The sequence below is a fragment of the Elephantulus edwardii genome, unplaced genomic scaffold, assembly GCF_000299155.1.
Source record: "Elephantulus edwardii isolate Elephantulus edwardi_28Jun2011 unplaced genomic scaffold, EleEdw1.0 scaffold00009, whole genome shotgun sequence".
NCBI classification, from domain to species: Eukaryota; Metazoa; Chordata; class Mammalia; order Macroscelidea; family Macroscelididae; genus Elephantulus; species Elephantulus edwardii.
Genome location: NW_006399759.1, coordinates 5,633,475 through 5,645,339, shown reverse-complemented (window position 1 = coordinate 5,645,339; position 11,865 = coordinate 5,633,475). Strand labels below are relative to the sequence as shown.

At 45.0% G+C, this 11,865-nt stretch overlaps 1 protein-coding gene across 1 annotated transcript in view; it reads left to right on the top strand.

Annotated features, from left to right (window-relative positions):
- The first annotated feature begins 2,708 nt into the window (after window positions 1-2,708).
- GCKR (glucokinase (hexokinase 4) regulator) overlaps window positions 2,709-11,865 on the top strand; it is a 48,108-nt gene continuing 38,951 nt past the window's right edge. The window contains 11 exon segments of the mRNA XM_006880692.1: window positions 2,709-2,768; window positions 3,049-3,101; window positions 3,103-3,202; window positions 3,368-3,404; window positions 3,407-3,432; window positions 3,985-4,053; window positions 5,648-5,721; window positions 6,266-6,330; window positions 6,476-6,531; window positions 8,466-8,560; window positions 11,573-11,678. Coding sequence (XP_006880754.1) covers window positions 2,709-2,768; window positions 3,049-3,101; window positions 3,103-3,202; window positions 3,368-3,404; window positions 3,407-3,432; window positions 3,985-4,053; window positions 5,648-5,721; window positions 6,266-6,330; window positions 6,476-6,531; window positions 8,466-8,560; window positions 11,573-11,678 — 741 coding nt within the window.

The window sequence follows — 11,865 nt, the reverse complement described above, 5'->3', positions numbered from 1 at the left end:
TACTCCGAGAACCCCCAATACCTCCACGCCTTGCCCACCCTCTCCCCACCCAGGAGCCCCCCAGAGTGCTGCTGTGCCTAGCCCACACCCACCTCCGCCGGTCCCCGCGGTCCGTCAGGCCTCGGGAGCTTGCTGGGTTCCCAGAGGGCGGCCCATCGCCCAACTCGCTGGCGCTGCCCCTACCCCATGCCGGCGCGGGCCCGGCGAAGCTGCAGCGCGGTGAGAGGCGAGGCCACATGCAGAGGCAGAGCAGGTGCCGGGTCTGCAGAATCCCCGAGCTCGGACTGGTCGCGCAGTTGGTCCTGGAGCGTTGCTGCGCGGCCTGGCGCTGGCCTGGGTCCCCAGCGAGGCAGGTAGTGCTGCGGCTCCGCGGGCCCCTGCAGCGGGATGTGACCGTCCCAGCCAGCCAGCCGTTGCCTTCTGCAGCGCTGGCCCGGCTCGCTCCGCCGCAGCCCGGCCCGGACGTGCGGGCCCGCCCCGCTCCGCCGGGGTTCTCGCCGCCGTCATTCCCCCTCGCGGGCCCCCCCAAACCCTGTTCTCCCGGGGCTCCGCCCACGACCCTCCCAATGGCTGCCTCCTGCGCCCCCAGCCCTGGCTCCACCTGCCGGGTCGGCTGAGTCCGCTGGGGCGTGGGGAGACGCGCGGATGCCGGGGTCTCTGCCACCTGGGGAAGCCCCTCCATCGGCGGAATTAGCCAAGTTGGAAGGAGAAATTTCATCTCCAGTGCAGGAGGGGAAGGAGAGGGGGAAGCGAGTGGTCGAGATGATTGTAGCGTTCCTTTACTTGTAAGAGTGCGTCAGCTTTTAAAAGTCTCTTCCCCATTCATATTCGGATATTGATCCCGTTCACTCTTTAATTCACTCTTTCAATTATTCAGCAAATATTTGTTGAGTGTCTCCTCTGTGCTTAGCATTCTTTAAAGCTCTGTAGTGATTAAAAAGGCTGGATTTAGAAGGGAGGAGATCGAAGATCAAAGACCTATGGGTCTTGTTTCAGCTCTTGTCACTTAATGGGTGGCTTTGGAGAAATTGGCTAATCTGTGCCTCAGGTTTCCCACCTGTGAATCACAGCGTCTGAAACCTGTCTGGGCTGTTTTGAGGATTAAAATAGACAATATTGGAGAAAGAGTCCTCTAAATCTCACAACATGATTTGAATACTTGATTATTATTCATTTGCATCAATATGTTGGTTATTTCATTTATTCAGTAAACACTTCATGCCGTGCTTTGGCTGAGTATGGCTCTGAGGTGAAAGGATCTGGATGTGAGGTCCAGCCCTGCCAGCTGTGTGATCTTCCATAGCCAGCCCACTCTGTAAGCCTCAAAGTCATCATCTAAATATTGAAGGTATTGGTATCCACACCTTTGTGTTGATAGATACAATGAGATACCACTTATTAAAAACACTTGTTATCTAGGGTAAATAAATGTTTGTTAACGTATTCAGGGCAGATAGTTCAGCTTCTCATTCTCTTTGCAGTATTTCTATTTTGGTACAATCTCCGCCCCCTGACCCCCTCCGGGAAAATCCAGTTCAGCGCCTGCACTCCTGGGGTTCTGAAGCCTTTGTTGTCTTCCTTTCTGAGAACGAAATGGGGCAAATGGTACAGAGCCTGTGTGTGCGCTGACCACGTGAGCAAGCCATGGCCCAGGGCCTCTGATCTCTGCCCTGATCCCAACATGATTTTACCCACGGATTCTCATCCTAGGACAGGACCTGGGTGTGGTCGCCTGCACTTCCAGGCTCCAGCTCCCTCAGAGACGACAGCATTGTGCCTTGAAGGTTAAAAGTGATGAGTCTTCCTTTTCAGTGGTCAAACACAGTGACTGAGGAGTAAGAGTACACACAAAGGGGAGCTCAAGAACTTCCCTGGGGGAGGGGGTGTCCAGTGACCAGGAAAGGGTGCAGGGGGTGGTGCTCTTAAAGGGCAGGGTGCTTGAGTTAATCATCACCGTGGTCAGATAAGGTCCTGCCAGCTAGAAGCAGAGTCAGTGTGATCAGAAAGGTCTGTGTGTAGAACCGTCTAAAAGAGAGATGTAACTGGGTATTTCTGTCATCACAGGAGACTAGAGCGAGGGCTGCATGGTGGAGGGGACCTGGGGGAGTGTTTGTAAAACAATGAAAGAATCTTTTCTTTTACTTTTCCATAATTTTTGGACTCATGTACTTATAACTTGTTAGTCAAATTTGTGTCTTCTAGGTTGCAACACCCCCATGATACATCTTGAAGGATATGTACATGTACAGCCAAGCACAATCAATAAGAGTGCATCTGAATTCCAAAATCAGTCTACATAATAGTCTATGTGTTTCCTACTGCCAAAGGGGCCCTTTAGAGTAGTGAGAGAAGATCTTCACCCTGAAACCCACAGCGTCCCTTTTCAGCAGGAAGTAGCTAAGAGAATACGCCGTCCCCTTTTCCTTATGACTCAGGGTGAAGTCTCTCTCAGGGAGGAGTGATAGGGAATGGCAAAGGATACACTGACAAAGAAGATTAATCAGAACTGGCTTTGACAAGCACTGTGGCATTTGGACAAGAACAAACTGGGAGGAGGGTAGAGAGAATAGTGCAACAATGAATGAGTGGAAGCCCAAAATCTCTGTAAATGTTTATGAAAATTAATAAAATATAATTATAGAAAAAAAAAAAGAAAGGTCTGTGTGACAATAGTGTGAGGCAGGACAGTGTGGCCACAGTGTGGGACCATGCTGGGCACGAATCGGTTTCAACATGTGATTGAGACCCTGGAGCCTGGCAAATGGGAGGTGAGTCCTGAGACCCATCCTTGTTAGCCTTCTGAACTGAATCCCGGAATCCTTTTTGATCTGAAAATCTTCCCACCCCTGGGTTCCTGCCCTCTCCTCTTCTTTCTTAATTGTTCTTTTCTAGTAAGCCCACATAAATGCAGAGTAAGTCTTTCTGGTGTGTGTTTGTGTCTATGTGTGTGGTAGGAGTTCAAACACTATGCCACTTCCCCTTCCAGATCAGCAGGCATAAGTGAGGCATCAGCTTTCTGCTCCCATATTATTCCACCTTTTCCTCTAGTTGTCTGGGTATGAGGCAGCCCTGCCAATCACAGAGAAGTCAAATCCACTGACTCGACCTGGACAAAGCAAATGCCCAACAAATTGTTCGACTGCTGGGCCAATGTGATGCTGAGATCTTCCAAGAGGAAGGGCAAGCCATGCCTACCTACAAGGTAACCCAGAAGACTTTTCTTGCAAATAAAGATGTCAATCCCAACCACCTTAACCCCAACATCTGCCTTCTCAGACTATGATCACTGATTTTTTAAATGCTGAGAGCCACCCTCAAATCCACTGTCTTTCTCTCCTGACTTCTGATTCTTGTCTATCTCTTACAGAGACTCTACAGTGACTCAGTTCTGACCACAATGGTTCAGGTGGGAAAGTTCAAGAAGTACTGAAGGTACTAAGCTCCGTTGACTCCCTGCTAACATTGTTCTGTTTTCTTACACCTGTCTCTTTTCCCAGGTTATATTTCTCATTTTTCCAAATTTCAATTCCCCTTTCTCCCTTGTCAGTTTGCTGATTGATAATAATTGTAATAATAAAACCACTGTCTGTGTAAAGCTTTAAAGTTTGCAAATGCACTTTCAGTACCCGTGAGTCTCACAACAACCTATTAAAACCACCGCTTAGAATAGCTATGATAATTTGCTGGGTAATGCTGCTTTTCTTAGTTGACAATCTTTATTTAGTTGACAAAGCTGTTTTCAGTCCTTTCTGGAAAGTAAAGGTTTGAATAAATAGCTGCAAGTCAGTTTGTTGTTTCCTCTCAAACCGAATATGCTTTCTGTTATACCACTGTGCTTAGTGTTGACTTTTAGCTGTTCCCTTTGGGTGTCAAAGGAGGAATTGAAAATGTTCCTGATTCCTCTTCTGTTAAGGAGAAAGAAAGGAAGGTACTTCCTCCAACCTGAGCTGGGCCCTGAATGCTTTGACATTTTTCTTTCCTCAGGAGCCTGAGGGGGCTCTGGTGGTGCTGAGTGGAGGGGGCACCTCTGGGCGGATGGCATTCCTTATGTCGGTGAGTCCTCTGACCCCAGCTTCCATTTGTTCTTGACTCAGAGAGGCACTCAGGATCACAAAGCTCATCAGAGTAAAGATCCTAGGTGGACTCCTCACCAGACCTGGGTTCAAGGCTCGATGCTTTCTCTCTTCTAGAATTTAGTTCTCTCTCACTATGGGGTTCAGGCATTATTATTCACAATAACATCTTACAAAATGTGCTTGTATTCTAATGATAAAACTGACATATAGTTCTGTATAATGCTCTATACAAAACTCATTTTATTGGAAAAAGATGAAGCTATGTCTAAATTCTCCTCTGCATTCATTTTTAATGTATTTTTAAAATCATATTGCCTAGGATTAATTCATGCAGCAGGTGTTTTAAGAATATAGCTCGTCTGCATAAAGTGCTGGTTTAGAAATGAGAATTCTTTTTTAAATGATTAAAAAGGACATTTTATTTCCCTCCCAAATGAAGTAAACATGAAAATCTCAAAGAGTTTATTGTCTTCATAAAACAAGATGAAGCTAACTTAGAACTGGATCACTTGACCCTTTCGCTTTTTAATCTCCTCCCAGTTCAAAGTGCTGGCATCTTTTGACAACCAACATTCTTTTAGATCTGCAGTTTGGCTCAACTCATTCAAGTCTTAACACACAATCTTCTCTGTAGTTTTTGCCTTTTTCTGGAAAATTGGCTTGGTCTGGTCCCTATCATAACACTGCTTTCCCTGGGCATACAGAGAATCTTTGCCCTTCTTGTACTATGTCACTTTGTGGGGCTGGTGCTTGCCACACTTTAGAATCTTGTAGTGTATCTGTGTTTGGGGCAAACAATCTTGGTACAGCACTGGTCTGCCAGTTTGCTATAGTGAGGTAACTTGTGGTTGTGGTTACTGTGATGCAGAACACTGTACCACTGGTGTGTCAGATGCTATAATGGTTACCTATGGTGAACAGTGTTTGGTGGAGCTCCCAGATTAAGATAGACTTGGAAGCAGGAGTGGCATCCACTTCCTAAACAACATGCCTCTGGAAACATGCCTCTGTGAACTTAGAAAAATGACGAATATAGAACAGGCTTCAGGTCTTTTGTTCATTGGGTTGTTATGAGTCATGCTTGACTTGACAGCACTTAACAATAATAGTGTCCCCTCTCTTCTGAACTCATTTGAGTCAGATCAGTCTGTTGCCAGTGAAATAGCAGAAGGTCCTCAGTGAGATGGATTGACGCAAAGTGGTTCAGTGGTTGCAACAATTGTGTCCTGTTTGCCTTGGCTCCCAACCAGCCATTGTTCCTACTGCCTTACACTTGGCCCATTTCACATACAGAAGGAAGTATTGCCCAGTTCTGTGGCACCCTCACAATTAATGCCTTCTGTTGTATACACTGTCACTTATGTAAATTAAAAAAAACTCAACAAGAAGTCTGTGGTCAATTTCTACATTTCATTGGGGTTAATGATCTCAGAATTGAAGCTGTAAATGTCATATTCCAAGCAGTATTGAGTTAAGCAGCAACCTAAGAGAATGACATATAGTCTCTGAGACTAAGAGTTAAAAATCCAAGACAGTTTATTCTTTTGCTGTAATTACTTCTCCCCAAACAGGTCTCCTTTAACCAGCTGATTAAAGGTCTTGGACAGAAACCTCTTTACACCTACCTCTTTGCAGGAGGTGACAGGTAGGCGATGGCCTCTGTGATTATTTAATTGGCCTGAATGATTCTTTTAAAGAATCATTATTTGGATTTGAATGTCTTTGGACAGAAAAGATGTCCAGTTTGCCTTGGTCCCCACCTTCCATTCCTTCTGCCTCTTGCTTTCCCCACTTCACATACTTCTGTTGTCTGACTGGCCCTTGGAGGTATTTGAGTTTTGCTGTCCTACAGGGCAACTAGGAACTCTGGTAGCCTAATGGTAAGGTGCTGTGTTGCCAACCCAAAGCCACATGGTTCAAATCTGCTCCTTGGGAGAAAGATGGGTAATCTCCTCCTATGTGATTTACTGCTTCTGATAACCCACTGGAGGGCCAGCTACAAGTCAGTTCCGACTTGATGGTACATAACTGACAAACAGGGCAACCAGCACAGTGTCCAGTTAACAGGGGTGATCACTCTGTGATCATTTCCCCTTCATTCCCTTCTTGAAATGCAGCCTGTCCAGATAAACCGCAGGCTTCTTCCTGTCCAGCCTGTGCCACTACCTGACCTGAGTCTGTTCTCTTAGGTTTGTCGTGGCCTCTAGGGAGGGAACAGAAGACAGTGCCTTGCATGGGATTGAGGAGCTGAAAAAAGGTCTGTGCTTTCCGCTGAGCCTCAATCAGACTTCTCTCTGCTCGTCTCCAATAGTTCAGTGAAAGGGTACCCCCTTCCTACATGATAGATGTGCACCCTGGAATCCTACTGAGAGTCACTGCCTCACCCACCTTCCTCTCCTAGGTGGCTGCTGGAAAGAAGAGGGTGATCGTCATTGGGATTTCCGTAGGACTCTCTGTGAGTGTGAAGCCAGGTGCAATAACTTTACAGGTGGGAATGGGATAGCATGGAAGACAGATCTGATGGAGTGGGTACTAGAAAGCAGGAAGGGCCTGTACAAGGAGCTCTGGTGGCCTAGTGGCAAGAATCTGCACTGCAGCCTCAAAGGTGTGCAGTTCAAATCCACCTGCCTGCTCCATGGGAGAAGGATGGGCAGTCTCCTCTTGTGCAATTAATTGCCTCTGAAAACCTGCTGGAGGGTCAACTATGGATTGGTTCCAACTCTATGGTACACAACAACATTTTGGTTTTAATCTAGTTTAGTGGTAAATAGTTGCACTGCCAACACAAAGGCACATGGTTCTAATCCACCAGCTGCTCCATGGGAGAAAGACAAGCAATCTCCTCCCATGTGATTTACTGCCTCTGAAAAGCTGTTAGAGGATCAGCTATGAGTAGGTTCTGATGGCACATAACAATAACAAACTTGAACTCAGGAGCTCTGGTGATCTAGTGTCTTATATGTTACATTACAACCAAAAGGTCAGGTGTTCCAATCCACCACCTGCTCTGAAGGGGAAAGTTGGACGGTCTCCTCCTGTGAAGATTTACAGCCTCGGAAACCCAAAGGAGAGTCTCTGTGAGTCCATATCAACTCACAGCAGTGGGTTTGGTTTTTAACTTGGACCTAGTTGTATGAATGAGAGAAGGTAGAGGAATCTTTCATTGAATAACTGTATCAATCCATTCAACAATCAAGATAGAAATACCAGTTCACAGGTCAACAAACTACACCAGCAACCAATCTGATGAGTCATCTGTTTTTGAACTTGGCTAAAGTTTGATTGGAATACAGCCATGCCCATTTATTTACATATTACCCCTGGCCGCTTCCTCTACAATGGCAGGGCTGGGGAGTTGCAACAGAGACCACAGGATTCACAGAGTCAGAACTATTTACCCTCTGAGCTTTACCAAAGCAAATTGATCCCTTGCTACCTAAAAATGTCAGCAGTAGCAGCACTCTGAGACTCCTAGGAAATGCAGAATCTTGGACCCTACAGACTTGTTGTTATGTGCCGTTGAGTTGCTTGCAACTCATGGCGATGCTATGTACAACACCTCTGAACCCTGCTCTATCCTGAGCCAACCTTACTGTCTCTGACACACCTAATCCCATTTCTCCAGTCACTGAATCAGTCCATCTCATAGAGGGTCTTTTCCTCCTGCACTGTCCCTCCACCTTTCCAAGCATAATGTCCCTCTCCATGGACAGGACCCTCCTTGCAACATGTCCAAAGAATGTCAGATGAAGCTTCAGAATCTTTGCCTCCAAGGAGGAGCATGGTTTCACCCTCTCTAGGATGAACCAGACTTATTGAGTAAAAAAATCTACAAAACCAGTTGTTGTTGTGTACCATCTAACATAACCAACCCATGGTTGACCCTCCAGTGGGTTTTCAGAGGCAACAAATCGCACAGGAGGTGACTGTACATTCTTTTCCCATGGAGCAGCCAGTGGACTTTAAATTCATGCCTATGGGGATTGCAGCCCAGCTTCTTAAGCAGAGCCTTATGTAGTTTGTTTGAGAAGCACTGGCCTCAGTGGCTCCACGTTTCCTCTCAGCTCTGCAGCTGAGTGTAAGAACTTATGAATCAGAAACTAGATCGCAGCAGTGCTGGGTATTGAAGAAGGTACAGAAGGAGAATGGGCCATCTCAAACAGAACGGGCACACAAGGAGCTTACACCTTAGTTAAATAGTTTTTCAACCATATGTGCATACAGCTTCCTTTGAAAGATTGTTAAAAATGACGGGACAAGGTAAGACCTGCCCCTTCAAATTCTGGTTCAGTGGATTTTAACTGGGCCCAGGAATCTGCATTTATAACACACATTCTGGAAATTCTGAGGCACTTGATCTCTGGGCATCACTTTCCCTCCCTCCACCAGGCTCCCTTTGTGGCAGGCCAAATGGACTACTGCATGGATAACCCAGCTGTCTTCTTGCCAGTCCTGGTTGGTTTCAACCCTGTCAGCATGGCCAGGTGAGCCTGCTGCCATGAAAGATGGTGGTTCGTCCAAACTCTGGGGGAAGCTTGGAGCAGTGCAGTCAAAGTCTATATAATCACAGAGGAGAGAGCACAAGGGGTAGGGTCTTGTTCGTCAAATTGCAGAATAGCAAAGTAAACATGGGGTGCCTCTAGCTTATGAGGTTTTCCTGATTCATTCTTCCGTTTCTTAATCCTCTTCTTTGTCTCAGAAAAGGCTGAGGGCCGCTTACAAAGGATGCATAAAATGTAAAACAATATACATTCAAAACAGGGTGTGAATAGGCAAATGGATTACTGCATGGATAATTCAGTAAAGAAAATTTTAAAAAGGAAAGATGGGCAAGAGAGTCAAGAAAACATACCACAAAGATCTGTTCTTTCATTTGGTGTGTGCAAGCAGCCTCTTTTCAAGGGAGGAGTTGTGGGTCCTGAGCAGTCCTATACTCCTCTTTGTCCAGCTGCCTTATTTCAGTGCCCATTCTGCCTCATCCTTCTAAGTAGCCCTAAGACCCCTCTGATCCTCTATCTGGTTCACTTTTCTCAAACTCTCGTCCTAAATGGCCATTTTGCCTGGTCAAAATGGTTCAATACATTAGCCAAGAGGTGCTTCTATGTGGTTGTGTGGATGAGCTGCCTGGGGAGTGTTAAAAGAAATAAGGAAGAAAGCAGAGTGCCAAGTACACATCTAAGAGGTCTGGCTTCATAGGTATGAGGTGAGGCCCTAGGGTATCAGGGTGGTTTGTTTTGTTTTTAAAAAGCATCCCTGTAAATAATAATAATTTAAAAAAAAGCATCCCTGATTTTGACACATAGCCAGATTGGGGCCACCAGATGAAGCTTAGGGTTTCTTGGCATCAGAGGTATTTCAGCAAAGGTTTACTGATTATTCATGAAGAGCTTTGTGTATCTAAATCCTGGGGTGGTCTTGGGGGATGAAGGGCAAGCTGGGTTCTCGTGGAGTTACTAATTTTGAACCCCTAGCTTCTAGACTTGTGGGATAATTCATACAAAAGTGCGAATGAGTCCAAGATACTTTGACCCCTGATCCTTTTAACGGAGGACTCTCTATCACCAGAATGGATCTGCTGCAGCGGATGCTAATTTCAGGCACCGTGACTAAGTGAAATGAAGAATTTCAAACAATGTAGGCGTGGAGATCTTCCAGTTGTTCTTAAATCAGTGGCTCCCAAACTTGGCTGATCTTCCCCGTCGTCTGGGAGGCTTTTTAAAAACACAGATTGTTGGCATCCTCTCCAGAACTACTGAATTTGAATCTCAGGATGGGGGTGGTACCCAGAAATGTGTAATTAATAAAAACAAAGCTCCCCAGGTGCATCTGATTACTTAGCCAAATTTAAGAATCTCTGTTTTAACCCACACAATGTGGACACTGTCTCCTCTCCTGGTTTATGAGGGACTTCAGTCTCTAGGAAGTTTCATAAGTAGTTTGAGGACAAATTATAAGAAACACCTTACATAATGCGTATGAAATAGTTGAAACTTGTTTGCCCTAGATGTTACGTAGTTGAAAAAGATTTTAAAAAACCAATAGAATTTTGCAGCGATGGCCTGATAAGGGAAGTTAGAGATGCCATGTACAGATAGTACCACAATAGGTGATTCACAAATCATTCGCAAGTAAAGTTATTAGAGATCATCGATAGAAGATCCTCTTTCTTTTTCTTTTAAAACTTGTTATTGTGATCTGAGTGAAAAATTTCCAGAATAGTTTTCCATTCAACCATTCATATGCATTTTGTTTTATGAAACTGATTCCAGCATTACTCTTCCTGTTTCCTCTCTGTGATTCTTGTTTCCATACATCCTTCTAGCTACTTCTTTTCTGTCTTTTGAGCTTTATCCCTGGACAATGCTGTCTTCTCAATCTTCTACATATGGTTGAGCTAAGATATTGCTCACCTTATAAGCCTGTCTAGTATTGTATGAAAGTTGAGCTACAGGAGTGAGTTCAGTTCCAGGCTCACAGGGTAACTAGGGAGATTAGCATTGCGGATACCAACAGACCATTAATCTTGGCCATTTCTATGAGAAAATCCTTTCTGTAAGAGTCCATGGTCTGTGCCTCCTTCACTTACCCAAAACTGCTCCTGTAACAGAAATACCACAAATGGGAGGCTTTAAAGAGTTCTTTTTCTCATAGTTGTGAAGGCTAAAAGTCGAAACCAGGGCTTCAGTTGTGTTTATTCCTTCTGTGACTATCATTTTGTAGCCATCTTTGATGTTCCCTTTCCCATGTGACAGGTCCTCACGTGGTATCTGTTCTCTTCCTTTGTATATCCCTGTACCTTTTCTGCTTTTAAAAATAACCCAGAAGCAATTTGGTTTAGGACCCACACTCCTCTGGCATGGCTCATTAACATAATAAAGAAATCATCACATCCATAGGTGCAGGAGCCAGGACTTCAGTTTATATTTTGGGGACACAATTCAATCCATGACAGAACCTAAGTAGATAACAAGCTGGCAGCTTTCCTGTCTCATTAATACATTATTTTGTCCTGATTAATTCACTCAAAGAATGTTTGTCTGCTGTTAGGTGCTTGAGGGAATCATTCTGCTTGGTTTCCTCACTAAAAACTGTTAGCCCTTCTTCAGTTTCATGTTTCGGGGAATTTTCAGAATTTATTTCATGAATGGGAAAGGCTTTTGATAGACCTTAAGACCAAAAAAATTGACAGTTTTGACATTCGGAAGACAGACATTCCTCCAGGGATCTACCAAGGGTGTGGCGAGTGCAGCCTTGGCAGTGACACATTCAAAGGACATGAAAGGTGCTAGTCTTGGGCTGGATTTTAAAATTGAGCACTTGGTTATGTTCTGGACTTAATTTGGTGGCTATTTTATTAAAGGTGCCTCTGTGAGCTCTGTGACGTTATTGACCTCAATGCCCCAGCCCAATCTGGTCTTTGATCCAGACGTGCATGTGAAGTTCTCCCTTTAATGCTCCAGACAGTCCTCTCACCTTTGTCTGTCTTTGGACCCCAGAAACGATCCCATTGAAGATTGGAGTTCAACGTTCCGCCAAGTAGCAGAAAGGATGCAGAAACTTGAGGAGAAACAGGAAGGGTTCGTTCTCAATCCTGCCATTGGGGTAGGGTCTCGGTATGATATATTACTCTGGAGATGAAAAGGTGAGGAAAAATGGAGTTGCTTTCATAGTTAAAAACGTCATTGCTAGATCCATCTTGAAGTACAATATTGTCAGTGACAGGATAATATCTATATGCATACAAGGAAGTCCAGTGAATACCACTATCATTCAAATATATGCACCAACA